At 42.2% G+C, this 16,239-nt stretch overlaps 1 protein-coding gene across 1 annotated transcript in view; it reads right to left on the bottom strand.

Moving 5' to 3' along the window:
- The window catches only part of fbn2b (fibrillin 2b), a 121,560-nt gene that overhangs the window by 44,511 nt on the left and 60,810 nt on the right, over positions 1–16,239 (bottom strand). The window contains 11 exon segments of the mRNA XM_051946915.1: positions 19–144; positions 696–821; positions 1,145–1,198; positions 1,312–1,587; positions 2,583–2,705; positions 4,432–4,557; positions 4,666–4,785; positions 5,007–5,150; positions 5,786–5,998; positions 7,500–7,652; positions 13,125–13,250. Coding sequence (XP_051802875.1) covers positions 19–144; positions 696–821; positions 1,145–1,198; positions 1,312–1,587; positions 2,583–2,705; positions 4,432–4,557; positions 4,666–4,785; positions 5,007–5,150; positions 5,786–5,998; positions 7,500–7,652; positions 13,125–13,250 — 1,587 coding nt within the window.

Genomic DNA, 16,239 nt, shown 5'->3' with positions numbered 1-16,239 from the left:
ACACGCGAGTTGGTTCACCTTCACAGGTCTCTGAGTCGGGTTTGAAGACGAATCCTTTGGGACAGGAGCAGGTGTAGGAGCCCGGAGTGTTTCTGCACAGACCGTTGTCGCAGAGCAGACGGTTCACCAGACACTCGTTGATGTCTGCAGGGAGAACACAGAGAATCCTGATGGAGTCAGAACCCAACAGAACCATAAAACAGCACCACAGTCTGTGAAAATAAACGTTTCCTGAAATAAAACCGCAGAGCCACTGCTTCAACTACATGACTGGTGTTTGATAGAGTTTAGACTCTAGAGGAGGTTTAATTGGTCACATGATGTTAAAAACTAGCTAAATATGCACTAATAAAATCTACTTTTTCCTCTTAAACTCTGGATTTACCTGTAAGATAGAAGTATGAATGTGTGGATGAAAAACTGGACGTTTCTGGATTTGTAGCTCTGACTTTCACCTTTTTTTCCAACCAACTATGCATTAAATGTCCAAAAAAAAGTTAATGTGGAAGACTAAATTAGCAGAGTTGTTCTAAATGTGTTAGCCAGACCGTTTAAAACAGGATGCACATAAAAAGTCAACTCCACTCTTCAGCTGCTGTCTCATATGGAGCATTTCAACTCTAATCTTGCTTTTCAACAACAGCCCATTTTGCTAACTAGGGATGTACTGATTTAAAAATGGAACAAGGACTCACCAACACAGTTTTTGCCACTGGTGTCCGACTCGTAGCCGATGTTGCAGATGCAGCGGTAGCTTCCTCTGAGGTTCTCACAAATACCGTTCTGGCAAATGTCTGGGTCCAAGGCGCACTCGTTGATGTCTAAGAGAATCAAAGTCAGCTTTATGAACAAGGACGTGCAAACACACAAGGAATTTGACTTTTCTTTGCTCTTGAAGTACAAAAAACAAGCATTAATTTGAACTAGAACAGAAGGAAGGAGGAGTGTTTCATTACCATGTAAAGGTGCTCAGTGAACAATAAATTCTTTATATACATGAAGAAGGATGAAGGCTGCAATGGAGCAGCTGGTTCAGGTACAGGGATTCAAAAAGATTTGCTCCTGTCATGTTAGACTGAAGACTAGCAGATATCAGATGTGAAGAATGAAAGACGAACGGGCGCCTTTGATAAAACGTACTGACCTCTGCCGTCAGCTGTGATGCCGATACCGCTGCTGCACACGGCCTGGAACTCAGCTGGAAGACAAAGTTCTCCCTTTTATTTTCAGCTTCAAATGCTGCGATCATTTCAGACACAACCACCAACCGGAACAAAGATCAGAACGCAGTAAAACGTGACTTCCTGTTACCAGAGTTCCTGGAGGGGCAGGGCTGGCACGGTTCTCCAAAGCCGTGTTCTGGATCAGCGCAGCAGCACTCCGACTTGGTGACGGCGCCGGGGAAAGGACGCGAGCACGTTCCCATCTTTATGGCGCCGTAGCAGGTGGTCCTCATGTGTGTGTCCACGCACACACGGCCGTCCACGCCGATGGCCAGGCCGGGAGGACACTCACAGCGGAACGAGCCCTCAGAGTTGATGCAGCGACCGTTCATGCAGATACCAGGCGTCTGACACTCATCGATGTCTGGAGGGAGCAGACGTGAGATGTAAGAGAAACGTGCAGCATTATCATGTAGTGACAATTTGCAATAAAGTTATATGTAATAGTGTCAGAGGGATGTGTGTAGAGGAGGAATAAGTGTAGTACAGCAATGTGCAATAATGATAGAGGCATTTATCTGCAATTTAATCACGTGGAAATGCTCATTAATCACTGCTTGGTAGCTGCCTTGGCCCCCCAGTGTTTGTCTGCTCTGTGCACTACTTATGGCATGTCTTTGCTCAGTTATGGTTTTATGTTGTTTGTCATTTCTGTATCTGATCTGCCAACAGGACACGAGATGGAAATCAGTCGTATGGCTACAATCTCTCGTATTTAAGAGGAAATGTACAATAATATGAACTGTTCGATTTTAACAAACATAAAATAAATCAATAAATGTCAGACAGTTTGTTAGTGAAGGCAGGTGTGCATATTATTCCAGAAAAGTCCTTAAAAGGCGGATTTCTTTTTTTATTCCATGGCAGATTTCAGAATGAACAACAGACAGGAGAACAACCAAACTGTCTATGAAGCTACAATCTTACAACTCATGCAAAAGTTTTGAGCAAACATTAGTAACATCATACTATATGCATGAAGTAAAGCACAGAAGAAACCACAGAATGTTCAACATGGAATCAGGTCACTGGGAGTGGACGTTTTCCCGTTCAGATATTTGGAACATGCACCTGTGCAGTCTGTGTAATGGTGTGACTGCAATGCAATGGCAGCTCCTCTTGACGCTTCCAGACTAAATCTCTCAGCAGAGACTCATAAATTCAGCTCTCATCTATCTCACTTGCTGCCGGACTGTGCATAGTTTCAAACAGTCTGACGTCTGAAACAAAACCGAGCACGAAGAAGGGAATCTGCAGGATTTCAAAGAACACCAAATCTGTCACTGCCGTTCTGAATCGGCCTGTTTGACTCTTTCCAGGTTTTCAGGTCAGTGTTTGGGCTGAGTAAACCAGACGTACCGGTGCAGTAGCGTCCGTTCGATGCGAGAGCGAAGCCGGGTTTGCAGATGCACTTGAAGCTGCCGTCCTCGTTGATGCACATGCCGTTGAGACACATGTTGGTTGTGGCGCATTCGTCATGATCTGGAGGGGCGAAGACGAGAAGTTAGGTCAGTCTGAAGAATCTGAAGGCTGCTTTTGGTCGTGCTGAGACTAGACTGGCCGAGACAGGCAGCATATGCACATATAACCATTTAGATCAGATTTACATCAAGATTTAGAGCATTACTGTGTTCTAAAATCATAAAAATAGGTCACAAATCATCATGCATGGTCAGTGTGAGTCAACCACGACACGTCCACCCAAATGCGTCTGCCGCCAAGTCACGCAAAGTTGCTTCGAGTTTATTTTGTGAGATCATCTATTTAAGATTCAGGCAATCAGTGCAACAAGAACAGATAACAGGAACAAGTCCTGTCAGCGGAGACGAGAGCTTTCTGTAGTGTTTGGAAGGTCATGTAAGAAAAAAGCTGACAAAGAACACTTATTAATAATAATAATGACTGAGTCTGCAAGAATTCAAGACAGACCATCCAACTCTAACATCCAACACGCAGTATGGTCCAGAAAATATGTTTTTAGGCCATTACAGTGTGTGTACGGGATCATTCTGTAAAGCTACAATCAGCTAGCCTAGCCACACTAGACCCAGGTCTGAAGACACAAGGGTCTAGGAACTCTGGACAGGGAGGGAGGCGGGCTAAAAGGTTGTCTTTCAAATCACTCTGCAGCAATCGGGTAGGTATACAACCAATCAGCGCAATGAATAGGCTCCTAGAGCGCCGGAAATCAGAGGATGTGGGAGTTTGGTGAAGCCTTATTTATACAGTCAAAGGGTGAAGCTCAAGTATATTACAGACATGTGAACAGAAATCTTTAAGGGCTTTGGCCAAAGCAGAGTCGAAAGATAACTGTTTATTGTTTACAGCCACCTTCTTGTCTATCCTTGTTTCTATGGTTGTTTCCGGTTGTTTCTGTCAGAATCGTCGCCTCTGTCGTCACTTAGTTACGCCCGCCTTCTGACTCTACACTTCATGGTGATTGGTCGGCCAGTTTTAGGAGAATCCAACCTCGAGGCTTACCGAGGGTAACTAGACCCACCCTGGCAGAGCATTAAATTCGTTGCCGTGGGTTGTCTAGCACGGCTAGGCTAAAAATCAGCCTCATGTGTCGTTAAATTCCAGCATAAAGACACCATGGAAGCAGCTCAGCAGCACATATAATGACAACAGAAAGTTTATTTGCTCCTGTCAAAGACTCTGCATCACCTTTTTGACATTTTTAACATGAAAAAACAACAAATTCAATTATGGAGCATCCAGAAATATACACTGATGGGAATTTTCTATGGCCTCAGTTTTACCCATATTTGAGAATACTGCACTTTTTTCCCCCATTTTCATGGGCCAGTTACTAAAGTGTGGCCTCTGCTGGAGCCATTCAGTCATTAGATCTGCTCTAAACTATTCTCTTGGTGTCTTCACTAAAACTCATTTCATTTCTGGACATACTGAACCCTTAAAATGATTTTTTAAAGAGTGAAAATACAAAAATTATCAGGTCTGAAAACATGAAATTTCAAACTCAGCCATGAAACTGAACTGAGTTTTGGGCTTAAAGGACATAGTTCCTGGATTGTGTTTGAACTGAAACAGACTGGCCTTCTTTGATGACCAAGAACATTTACTGGTGGAAAAACGGACTGCTCAGCTTAAACTAATAACGGTACGAGACTTAAGCCCTCCATGCTGGACTCTATCCAGTAAACAGAGGTCCTGTAGTTTCAGCGTCTTTGCGTTTCCTCCTTACCGATGCAGTTCTTTCCGTCTGGAGTGAGCTCAAAGCCGGCGTTGCAGATACACTGGAAGCTTCCCTCAGTGTTCACACAGCGGCCGTTACGACACATCACTCCGTTCACAATGCACTCATCGATGTCTGAAGAAAGAAAAGAAACACCCTTACAATCCAAACAACTGCTTCAGGAGTATTTATACAGCTAATTATCCATCCTGATGTAATAACTTTCTGCACAGTGAGACGTACCGATGCAGGCCTGCTTGGTGGACGTTCCCTGGTACCCCTCATGACACTTGCAGTGGTACGATCCAGGTGTGTTGACACAGTCTCCGTTGATACACGGGTTACTCACACACTCATCCACATCTGGAATGGGGGAAAATAAAGAGAATACAGGAGGGAATGGTTTAAACTAACAAACTACACGATTCAGTCTTCAGCAGCTTTCTCCTGCCACCTTCACTTGTGTTGAGTTCCTGAAGTTGGCAGGAGATGGCAGTGCAGTGCACAGCATTAGCTATGGCTCTGTCAGAGCGTCTGCACTGAGAGCCAACACTGCACGGAAACCCCCAGAGAGCCTTTCTTACCGATACACTCCCCACGGACGTCCTGCTTGTAGCCCATGTTGCACTCGCAGCGGTAGCTGGGAGGCGTCGGGATGCAGCGTCCGTTCAGACACAAGTTGGTGAAATGTTTGCACACGTCGATGGTGTTGTTCACGGACACGGTGCCTGAGAATGCACACAAACAAAACAACTGAACTACATGTAGGAGCTGAAAAAAAACACCAAATATTTGTTTTCAATGAAAGATTTAAGGTTTGGATAAATCTTTTTCAGTTCAACCGACAAACTACACTGAGTTAGTGGAAATGGTTTCATCTGTCACCACCTAAATGCAATGGTTGCTACACAAACCAACGTTTTAAGTTCATTACTTATTTCATAAATAAATCTGTCCAACTAGTATTTCCATAAAATTTAAAAATACTGTTTATGTGAAGCGTTACACCACCGTTCAACAGTTTGGGCTCACTTAGAAATGCCCTTATTTTTGAAAGAAGACAGTTTTTTCTGATGAAGATTGTGCAGTTCTGTTAGCACACGGATAAAAGTGGGAGTTTTCATGGAATTATCTGGATGAGCCAAAAATAAAGACGAAGTTTCTAAGTGACCCCAGACTTTAGAACGATCGTCTACATCATGTAGATTTTACTGAACTGACAGTAAAGTTGACTTTGATTTGGAATTACCAACATTATTACCTCAGTCCAACTCATCAAAAGGCTTTATCTAAATCACTAAAGCAGAATCCATGCATCTGATAGGTGGGCTGAAACACTTTGTAGATCCACAGAGTCACTGACCGATGTAGTGTCCTCCTCCGTTGCCTCCAAAACTGCCGCCGTTTCCTCCGTTGCCTCCGACCCCTCCGTTGCCGTTGCCGTTCGGTACACTCGGGAACTTGAAGGGGTAGTTGAATCCGTTGCCGTTGCCGTTGGGGAAGTGTCCGTTGGGGTAGCTGTGGGGGAGGCCGTGTCCTTGGGGAACGCCGACGATGCACAGACGCCTGTATTCATCTACAAGAGGGAAGAAATAACAGAACGAATCAGTTTAATTTGTTACGGACTGTTGCACTGCTTCAGATGCTCCAAGTCAACCTGAACACTTGAAGATGTAGAGTACTTCTAAATGTTCCATTACACTAACATCTGCTGTAAGTTATTAGATATGCTGACTGACTACAGCCATTTGTGGACATGGGATACAAACATTACTGCTTTATTAGTCTGTCACTCAGACCTAGATCACTTTAACGCCGTTTCATTCAGACACCACAGAGACGGTCATGGTACCCCAAATGATGTACAACGCATCAGTTAATGCACAAAAGACTAAATCTGCACCATCAGCAGCTGATCAAACTGTCCAAATGACAACAGTCTGCTTTTCTTTATGAGTTCTTAATCACTTAAAATCCCATCCATGCTGATGTAATCCACCTCAGTGTTAGATCCACATCCATCCTGTCTTCATGTTGGGAATAATTTATATTTCTAAGCATTTATTGAGGTGCACAAATGCATGCAACTCTCTTACTTTGGCATGTGGATGCTGTAGCTGCAGGTATTTATTAAACTCAGAGGAAAGACTCCGACAAACAGCTGGAAGCAACAAACTGATCTCAGCTCCTGTTAGCGATTTCTCTCTCAAAAAAAACTTTCTCTGAGCTGCGAGTTTTATATTTTATGGACATTTCTGCTTGTAATAGGTGTAAAATTGGAGAGCAAAGTGAATGGGAAAGATGTTTTGTGTTCTGTTTTTGAGGCTGAAATGATTGAGCGTGAAGCACCGTTACTCGTCTTTTTGTTCATGTGACTGGATGCAGGTCAAACTTGTGCCGTGTTAAAAGTAAATAATGAGATTTCTGTTGCAGCTAGAAGCTCATTCAGACATGAAACCGCCACGTTGAGATGCCATCAGATGAACAGAAAAGAGAGCAGGTGTAAAGTAAAAGGACAGAAACATGCTGAGCTCCTCCTGTCTATTGAATGAACGTACAGATGCTGGTTTCATCCGTTCACACGCAGACTGTTGCTTCATTTGTTTGTTCTCCACTCAGTTTGACAATCGCACTAAATCAAAGCACATAGAAGAGGCAGAACGCTCTGCAGCAGATCAGTTATGGATCACACTTCTCACGCAGATGAAGATTTCTCTGAATTCCAGCTAAAGAGGAGAGATGACGGGTAATTATCCAGCTAATCCTTTCCATCTTTTCCTGTTTGGACGTTAGCTCATGACATCATCGTCAGATGAGTGGATGCTGTCAGACGCATCAAACAAACTCAAAGCAGCCTCTCTAGCTTCACATTTCTGCGTTAAATTCATTTGGCTGGTGAGCCGTTTAAGCTGTCGCGGCTTTATTTATTTACAGCCCGTCTTCGTGCCAAGTTACAGACAATCCTTCTCTGTTTTCGAGGTTCTGTCCTCGTTTTGAGTTCACGTCCATCATTTTGATGGTGAGGATTTCAGCCCCTGAGCTGTGGATCTTCTGCCCTGCGAGTCACGTTTACTCACCAGACCCTCTGACGGGGCACATCTCAGGGATTTGCCCCAAAGCCCAGCAGCGTCCGGTGTCACAGCAGCACTGCATCTTGGTGTACTGACCGCTGAGCTCTGCAGCACAGCGACCGCTGACCAGAGCCGAGAAACAGGTTCCCACGCGCTGATCTGAGGAGGCAAAACATGCGACAACAGGATTACATGACGGAGAAAGAAGTCACACAGAAAGGCACACATTCTGTCATTTGCAGAGCTGGAAATAAACAAGATTTTGCACATTTGATTGAAGTATTGTCGGATTATTTCCATTTCAGGAACAACATTTACAGACTGTACAGGTTATATCAACACATTCACATGAACCTGTCAGTAAATCTGCAAGTTAAGGTTGTACAGAAATGCATTTTACTCAAGGAGGGCCTTCAAACTGTGACTGTTACCGACGATAAAGCTTCTAGTTCAGAAACAGAACAGCCCTCTGCATGTCGGCTCAGGAGGAAGCTTCTTAAGGTTTCCTGAGGTCTGGGCTAAGAGCAGGCATCTGAAAAGCCTCCAAAAAGGGGGTCCTATTTGTTACAGTTTACCAGGTCGGGGTCAGCGGGGCAGGAGACGAGGGGAGCCGGGTTCAAAGAGTAAGAGCTGAGACCTGGAGGTTTCTGGGTATTCAAGGAAAAAATCCCCAGAGAAAGAGAAAGAGAGGAGGTGAATGAGAGGGAGTCATTGTAGAGAATTTAAAAGCTTTTACAGAAAGAGAGACGGGGAGCACAAGTTGATTAAGTCACTAATGAGCCAGCAGTCTGGAATTAATCACTTCCTGCCAATTAGATAAAACATGAAGGAGCTGACACATTGCAGCACACGCTAAATGAACATACACGTACAGATCCACACAGAAATACACAGACAGTTTAATGAACTCGTGTTTCTAAAAGAGAAATCGTCCAGAAATGATCCAAACTCATCGGTTTACTGTCAGAGTGAAGTCGGTCCCATCCAGCACCTCTGGGAGATGAAACCCAAACCAGCATTAGCTTCTAAATTCACCGTGGATAAACACTCTATTAAGTAAATCCACACAGAAAGGCTCAAAAACTTTACAAAAAACCCAGAGAACATCCCACGGGACAGAGCTAGCTGGAGGAGGATGCTGAGGACCGAAACTGAATCCAGACCGTCTCTCTGGCTGCTTTCATTTTCACAAAGCGACCGACTGCACGCTCGTCCTTTTTCCTCCGTGTGACGGACGTTAGAGCATCAGGACACAGAGGACAAACATCCTGCTGCTAAAACCAGAAAACAGACCCGTAAAAGACGGCACGGTGGCGTTTAATGGCTCCATGTTCCACAAACAATCAGTCAGAGAGCATCAGGACCAGGAGGAGGAAACGCTTTGTTTGGTCTGTTTTATAGAACCAGGTTCATTTAGCTCCTCTAAACGGTGAATTAAATGCACTTCGGTGATTAATTAGCTTGTCTTGAGTTGTTAAAGTGCAGAACCAGCCGAGTTAAATGAACTAAAGTGGAGAAAACCAGTTCAATAATCTGAACACATTTCATCATCAGTGGATTTATTCAGATTATTACTGAGATAACTTAACTACCGATGACAAAAAAAACTCTAAAAATTCATCCTGAAGTCACTTCATGAGCTCCATTTGTTTCCTTTAAACCTCATTTAATGAACTCTGCTGTTTGTTCTTTCAGCTCATCGTTTTAGGTCAAAGTGCCTCAGAAATATGAGCACATATTTACCGTCAGTAAACTGTAAAAACAGGTGGATTTGATCAAATTTCTCCATAATATTTTACAGTGTGAGGTGTAAAAGGCAATAAATAAGGTAATGAATTGGATTTTTGCATCTTTGTTAGATTTGTCCCATTTTGTGTTACATTTTGTCTCTATTAGTTTTGTTCAATTTAACATCATTTTATGTCACATTTGGAACATTTTGTGTCTGATTTTAGTCATTTTTCATCTCTGTGGCCATTTCATTCCTTTGTGGCTGTTTTTGTGCGTCTTATACTGTTCATTTTGCGGTGCAAGGTTAAAAGGTTAAATAAGTTAAACAGTTTCTTAATCTTTCTGTTGGCTGCTTACTAAAACCAGGTCAGCTCATCATTTTACACCAAAGGTTTCCAGTTCTGAGCCTAAACGTGTCTCTGGATCACCGTCTGTTTTTTCTTTACTCATCTTCTCCTCGTCCTTCTTGCAGCCGGACAAAGACAGAGGAAGGACACATGGAGGTTGTCTGCCACCTGTTTTATTTGCTCTTTCTGTTATTTTTCCCCCTTTAGAGCAAAATCTCATGTGAAAGGAGCAACAAGAAACATCCATAGATGTGAAGGACGGAAGCACGAAATGGTCAAAGAAACAGAAAGATGGATAAGGAGGAGGAGAGGAAAAACAAACGGCCAGAAGACAGAAGATGTGCAGATACGAGGTCCAGAAGGAAGGAGCTTCAGTGTAAAACAGAAGAAAGATGGGGTGTGTAGAGGCAGGAACAAAGAGTGATATACCACTTCAGGGAAAAGAAGAAAAAAGAGAAAATATGGACACGCATAAAGACAGACAGATGGGAGCTGCTGCTTTGTAAACCACGTTCTTCTGCATCCACGTCAGGAGACGCATGCGAGGCTCAACTTTCTGTCTTTCTCTGTTGTGGAGGAAAACAGATCGTTTAAATCCTCTCAAACACCTCGAAAAGAGAGGCTCGGGCCAACGACGTGTGAATGAGAAACACATTGTAAAGAGTTTTATAGAACAGAGATTCTCAGTAAATCAGTTCATTCAGCTCCTCTGCCGCCTTAAAAACCAGAGTTTACTGTGGATTAATTAGCTCATAATCATCTTACTAGTCGTGAAAGTGCAAAACCTGCTGAGTGAAATGAACTGAGCTTCAGAAAACAAGTTTAATGAACTGAATCATCGTCACAGACAGTGGCTGAAGCTGGACCTGCTTTAACTCGTTTTTCCTCTTTCTTCTTCATTTTACAGCCTTACTGTATTATTATGATTATTATTATCAATAAATTCAGTCAGAATAAACAACCTGTTTTGCTGCTTCTGCTCACAGAGAGAGAAAACATAATTCTACACGTAAACGGACTAAATCCAGAATAAACTTAGTCATGTTTGGATTTATTTTGCTTCATATGAAACCACATAAGTAGTGATTGTTTGTGTTTAGCAAAAACACACATTAATTTTCCACCAACTACAAAAACCAAGATGTACTATGAAGCTTTAATTCTCCCACAATGCATCTGTTTCTAAGGTTTGCTTTGTTTCCTTTAAACTCAGTAGATCTGCATCTCTGCTCCTTTTTGTTCCATTTTGAGTCACATTTTGTTCATTTCTGTGTCTGTTGTTTGTATTTGTTCCATTTTGGTCATTTTGTGTTAATTTATGTGTCTCTATTGTTAGTCTTGTTCCATTTTGGTCGTACTGTGTCTTATTTGGAGCATTTTGTCTGATTTCAATGACTTTTCATCTTTGCTGCTGTTTTGTTCCTTTGTGTTTGTTTTTGTCCCATTTAGAGCATTTTGTGCTTCATATTGTTGATTTTTGTGTCTCTACTTTTAGTTTTGTTCCATTTCGTGTCACATTTGAAACATTCTGTGATCATCTTGTATCTCTTCAGTTGTTTTTGCTCCACTTTGGTTGTTTAGTGTCATATTTTCATTGTTGTGCATCTCCTTTTAGCCATTCTTTCTGTTTCTGGTCATTTTGTGCATCACTTTGTTTTCTATTCTGGTCATTTTGTGCCACATTTGGGGCAGTTTCCTTCCATTGAGATTAGTAGTTTGCAGGTCTTAGTTAACTTTTTTCCTCTTCTTTGTTCATTTTGTGTCTCTTTCTGATCATTTGCACCTTTTCAGTGTTTACGTTCCATTTTTTGGTCTTTTTGGAACATTATGCGTCTAGTTTCAGTCAGTTTGTGACTCTAGAAAAGACAAGCTGACCTGACAGTTTGGTTTTACAGGGTAAAAGGAGCAGAACATTCACCATTCCTTCATCTCTTTTCACATTACCAAGTTTGAAGCCTCTTACGTCTTTGTGCACTTTTCTGTGTGATCATGCTCATTTTGACCCCTCTGATCAGCGCCTACAAGCAGACTACATGACCTAAAACATGCAAACACTGCAGTATATACAGGTATTTGTGCACATTTGCATCTTTTTGTATGATGTAGGTGGCTCAGCTGAGTCCACATTCTGCTTCATTACACAACAAAAGTGCCATTTAAGCTTTGCAGCTGATGGAAACCCCAAACTCAGTCCCATCTAATGCTTTCAGGATCATGAACTGAAAACCAAACTTAAATCAGCATCAGCACCAGAATTCACTGTGGCTAAATGACAGAAGTAAATTCCCACAGTCAGACTCAGTAAATGTAGCAACATGTTAATTCTCATGGATCTGAAATGAGACGTTCCCTCATACAGCGTCCACATATTTTCATACATATTGTGGATATTTGTCTCACTTTGTTGGACTTATTGGTGCCACATTTCCTCTCCGTTTCGCCTTTAAACACCAGATGCTGCCAACATCGCAGCTACATGACAGACGAGCTCACACTTTATGTCCTAAAGGTGCACATGTGGCCAGATGTTTTCTGGACTGCTTCACATATTCAACCAAGCTCCTCTCACACTTCTTCCAAAACAAACCAATCATGTGCCTCAGATGATGACGGCTGAGAACCAGGAGGAACATCACATTTACGTTAAAAGAACCGAGCGGAAACGTGTCTTCAGTCACGGCCCTCCAGAGGTTTGAGCAGGAGTTTTTATTGGAGGAGAGTGAAACAAATCGACCCTGAACCGTCCAATCTGGAGCGAAATCTTGGAATAATATCCTGGGTGTGTTCTACCGTAGCAGGACTGCATTAATACCTGGTGGTGTTTCATCAAAGTACAGTCTGTAAATGAGCAGCAGGTTAACCGTCATGTCGTCCTGCAGGTCAAAATCGATCCGTTTTAAAGTTTGAAAATGTGGAAAAAAAACAGTTTTACAGTGAAACTTCTGCTTATGTCCACATTTTCTATATTTTTAGGAAATTGTTGAACATTTTTTGGTACAAAAAAGAAATGTTTCTTAAGAAAAAAACCCAACAAAATCCAGCAAATTTCACTGGATTTTAGTTGATTTTTTTATGAATGTTCTTAAAGAAAATATTAGAAGTTTTACTGATATATATATGGAATCACACTGGATATTTTTAGAATTTTTTGGAAGATTTTTTACTCATTTTTAGAAGAAATTTCTTGCCAAATTTGGGGGACTTTTTAAAATAAAGTTTTAAGGGAAACTTTTAAGGAATTATTGGAATTTTCTTCCTGAAGGTTTTGCACATTTTCAGAAAACTGGGGAATTTTTTTGCTGAATTTTTGGATTTTTTCAGACATATAAACAATATTTTTTGGTGTCCGTAAATGAGGAGAACAGGAGGGTTAATGCTATGGAGGCCAAACGGTGCATGTGAGTGTGCACGTGGCGGCGGCAGGTCTGCAGGCCGGCTTGACTCATCAGAACTCGGAGGAAGCAGCCAGATGTGGAGCCGGCCGGGGGGCGAGGAAAAACACAAATGAGAGGGGGAAACATTGACAAAGTGTGTTTACATGTGCGTGACTCACCCACACATCTGGATCCGTCGGTGCTGGAGATGTAGCCTCGTGGGCAGGTGCAGACGTAGCTGCCGGCCGTGTTGGTGCATTCGCCTCCGTCGCACACGCCGGGGATGGTGCTGCACTCATCGATATCTGAAAGTCGTAAATGCCATCATGAGACGTGTCTGCCGGCGTTAAAATGTTCAGAATGTGTTTGTTTGGAGAGGAGCAGTAGCACCGTGCAGTGAAAGGTTACTGCTCCAGAGAGAAGAGGGATTACTTCACTGCTTGTTTGTTCCGTTCAGGCTAAAAGTCAGGCTCATCAGCCAAACATGTAAACGAGAAGAACCGTCCAATAGTAAACTGAGCAGCTGAACGAGGAAAACAACAGCAAGAGAACTAATCAAATCACATATAAAACAAACAAAAGAAACCAGAGATTACAACTGAATGCAGTTTTACAACCAGCTCACCCACTGATAAAACTAAATCTATGAGTCAGTCACCACTCAGAACAATAAGGATGCTAACTGGAAACAAAAATGGATCTTTGCAGTGATGCCATAGAAAAAAGACTTTTAGCTGCACAAAGAAGCTTTTAGCAAGAAGCTCCCAAAGCGCTGCAACATAAATGGTGCTGTGAACATCTGTAGCAAAAAGTTGGTCTTTAAGGATCCATTTTCCAGACAGTTGTATCTGGTAAGATGTTAATGAAGGCATTTGTCACCAAATGTAAGAATTAGCATTTCTGGGTTCCTTCCATTAGAATGCATTTGTTTTTTTGGGTTCTAGATGGCTGGTCAGACATCCATCCATCCATCCATCCTCTATCCACTGCTTTATCCTCACTAGGGTCATGGGGGGTGCTGGAACCTATCCCAGCTGACAGGGAGAACATGCAAACTCCATGCAGAAAAATCCCAGGCCGGGATTTGAACCGGGGATCTTCTTGCTGCAAAGTGCTAACCACTACCTCACTGTGCAGCCCGCTGGTCAGACAGAACACATTTAAAGATGGGATTTGTAAAAACTGTGATGGGCATTGCTCAATGTTTTCTGATGTCTTAAAGACCAAATGATTCATCCATACGGAAAACAATGAGCCACAGCTCTAATTATGCTACTACCTGCCATCAAACCAAATAATACAACAAAATACATGAAGTTCTTTTAAGAATCACAATCTAAAATGACATTTTATCCCCTACAATAAAATGGAATTATAAGTTGGCAGAATGCACCAAAGTGAACTGGAAACCAGTTCAATTATACTCACAGCGCCTATTCACAACACGTCATCTCAAAGCACTTAACAGAAGAAAGGTGGAGAATTCTGAACAGAGAACCCAACAATCCAAAGTTCTGTTTGGATTCAAGCAATTGGAAGAAACAAACAAAAAAATTTAAGGAGAAAGGCAAATGAGATGTAACGACAGTATAAAGTACTTAAAATTGGTCAATGAGAGCTAGATGGATGGAAAGATGGAGTGCTAACATAACTACAAGGGTTTTCTAACCATCAATGAGCCTTTCAGCACCATTAGCTAACACAATGTAGCATTAGAACACAGGAGTGATGGTTGCTGGAAATGTTCCTCTGTACCCCTATGGAGATATTCCATTAAACATCAGCTGTTTACAGATAGAATAGTCATTTACCACATTAACTATGTCCTATCATTCATTTAATGCTATCTACAGTGTAAAAACTGCTTTTCTATCAAAAATAAGGACATTTCTAAGAGACCCCAGACTGTTGAACAGTAGTGTACATTAAATGGCACACATTTCACACACACATCCACTACACTCACACTGCCATGGACTGCAGTCGTTTCTTTAATGCACTGTGCCACTAGTAAAAAAAAAAAAAAAAAAAACTTTCTCCAGTGTAATCTGTAGCATTAGTAATGTGTTTTTTAGTGTGCACACGTCAGGCTGCAGACGTTTATCCAGGTGACACACATTTCCCTGCTGTGTTTAGTAACGTCTGGCCTTCTGCTGCTGACATGAGCTCTATCTGGAGCTTTTACTGCCTCACCTCGGCCTTCTGCCACCGCTGTCAGCAGGGGAACGCTGCTGCACAGTAAAGACGACTCATGGATATACGTTACCTGCTCTGACAAACACCTTTCACTTTTCCAGCTGAACGCTCTCAGCCATACGTCTGCTGATGCTGTAATTACGCCCTGCAGCGGCGCAGTAATTACACGTGTGTATAAATGAGCGTGACACATCATAAAAACCCGAAGCCTTCTGGAACTTCACTGTGGGTTTCCCCGTCATGGAGCAGCCAGGCCCCCTCCCAGAATAATACAGCTTAATGCCGTCATAAAGAGAACCAGAGCGAGGAGGGTTCTGCCCACAGTAAACCGGCCTGGTACCTTCAACCTGCCGTCATTCCTGTTTAACCGAAAACCCTGGATTGGATCACAGAGCTCATTTTTACACCACTTTGGTTTGGATATTATAGAAAAATAAAGGTTCTTAAATCATTCTTCAGAAGGTTCTTTGGCTCTCAGTTGAAGAAACGTTTTTTTTTAGGTGGTTCTTCACCATTTTATGTGATTCAACAACTATTTTAATTGTTGTGGCAGAAAACGGTATGAAGTTAGACTCATTTGGTCCATTTAACACCACAAAACTGTGAAAAATGTCTGGCCCACTTTCCAAAATCCTACCCTGGAATCTTGTAAAATCATGTTCTGTCTGACCAAGAACCCAAAATATTAACTGTGTTCTAATGGAAGGAACCCAGAAAGGCTCCAAATTACTTAAACAATTCAGGTCCAAAACAATGTAATTTATTAACCTAATTTGGATAAATTCAATTGAAGGAATTCACTGGAGTTGGTCCAACAATTCTCTTTTTTAATTCTGTGTGATTTAATATTTTTCTAAGACATTTATCTTCTTATCTAAACTGTGAAAGTGTGTATTTGTGCAGTATCAGTGTGAGAATCTGTGAGCAACCAGGAGGTCCGAGTGTCTAATGAGAAGGTCTCCCAGATGCCGTAAGTGTTTCTTTGTTCGGCGCCAACAGCTGGTTTTGGGCCAAAGAACTGTATTTATGGAAGGAAAGTGGAAGGCGAGGAGGAGGTAGAAGGACAGACTGAGCTCAGACTGAACTAAAAGCCGGCAG

The sequence above is a fragment of the Acanthochromis polyacanthus genome, chromosome 4, assembly GCF_021347895.1.
Source record: "Acanthochromis polyacanthus isolate Apoly-LR-REF ecotype Palm Island chromosome 4, KAUST_Apoly_ChrSc, whole genome shotgun sequence".
In the NCBI taxonomy this organism is placed as follows: Eukaryota; Metazoa; Chordata; class Actinopteri; family Pomacentridae; genus Acanthochromis; species Acanthochromis polyacanthus.
Note: the sequence above shows the minus strand (reverse complement) of the source record. Positions and strands in the feature narration are given on the sequence as shown.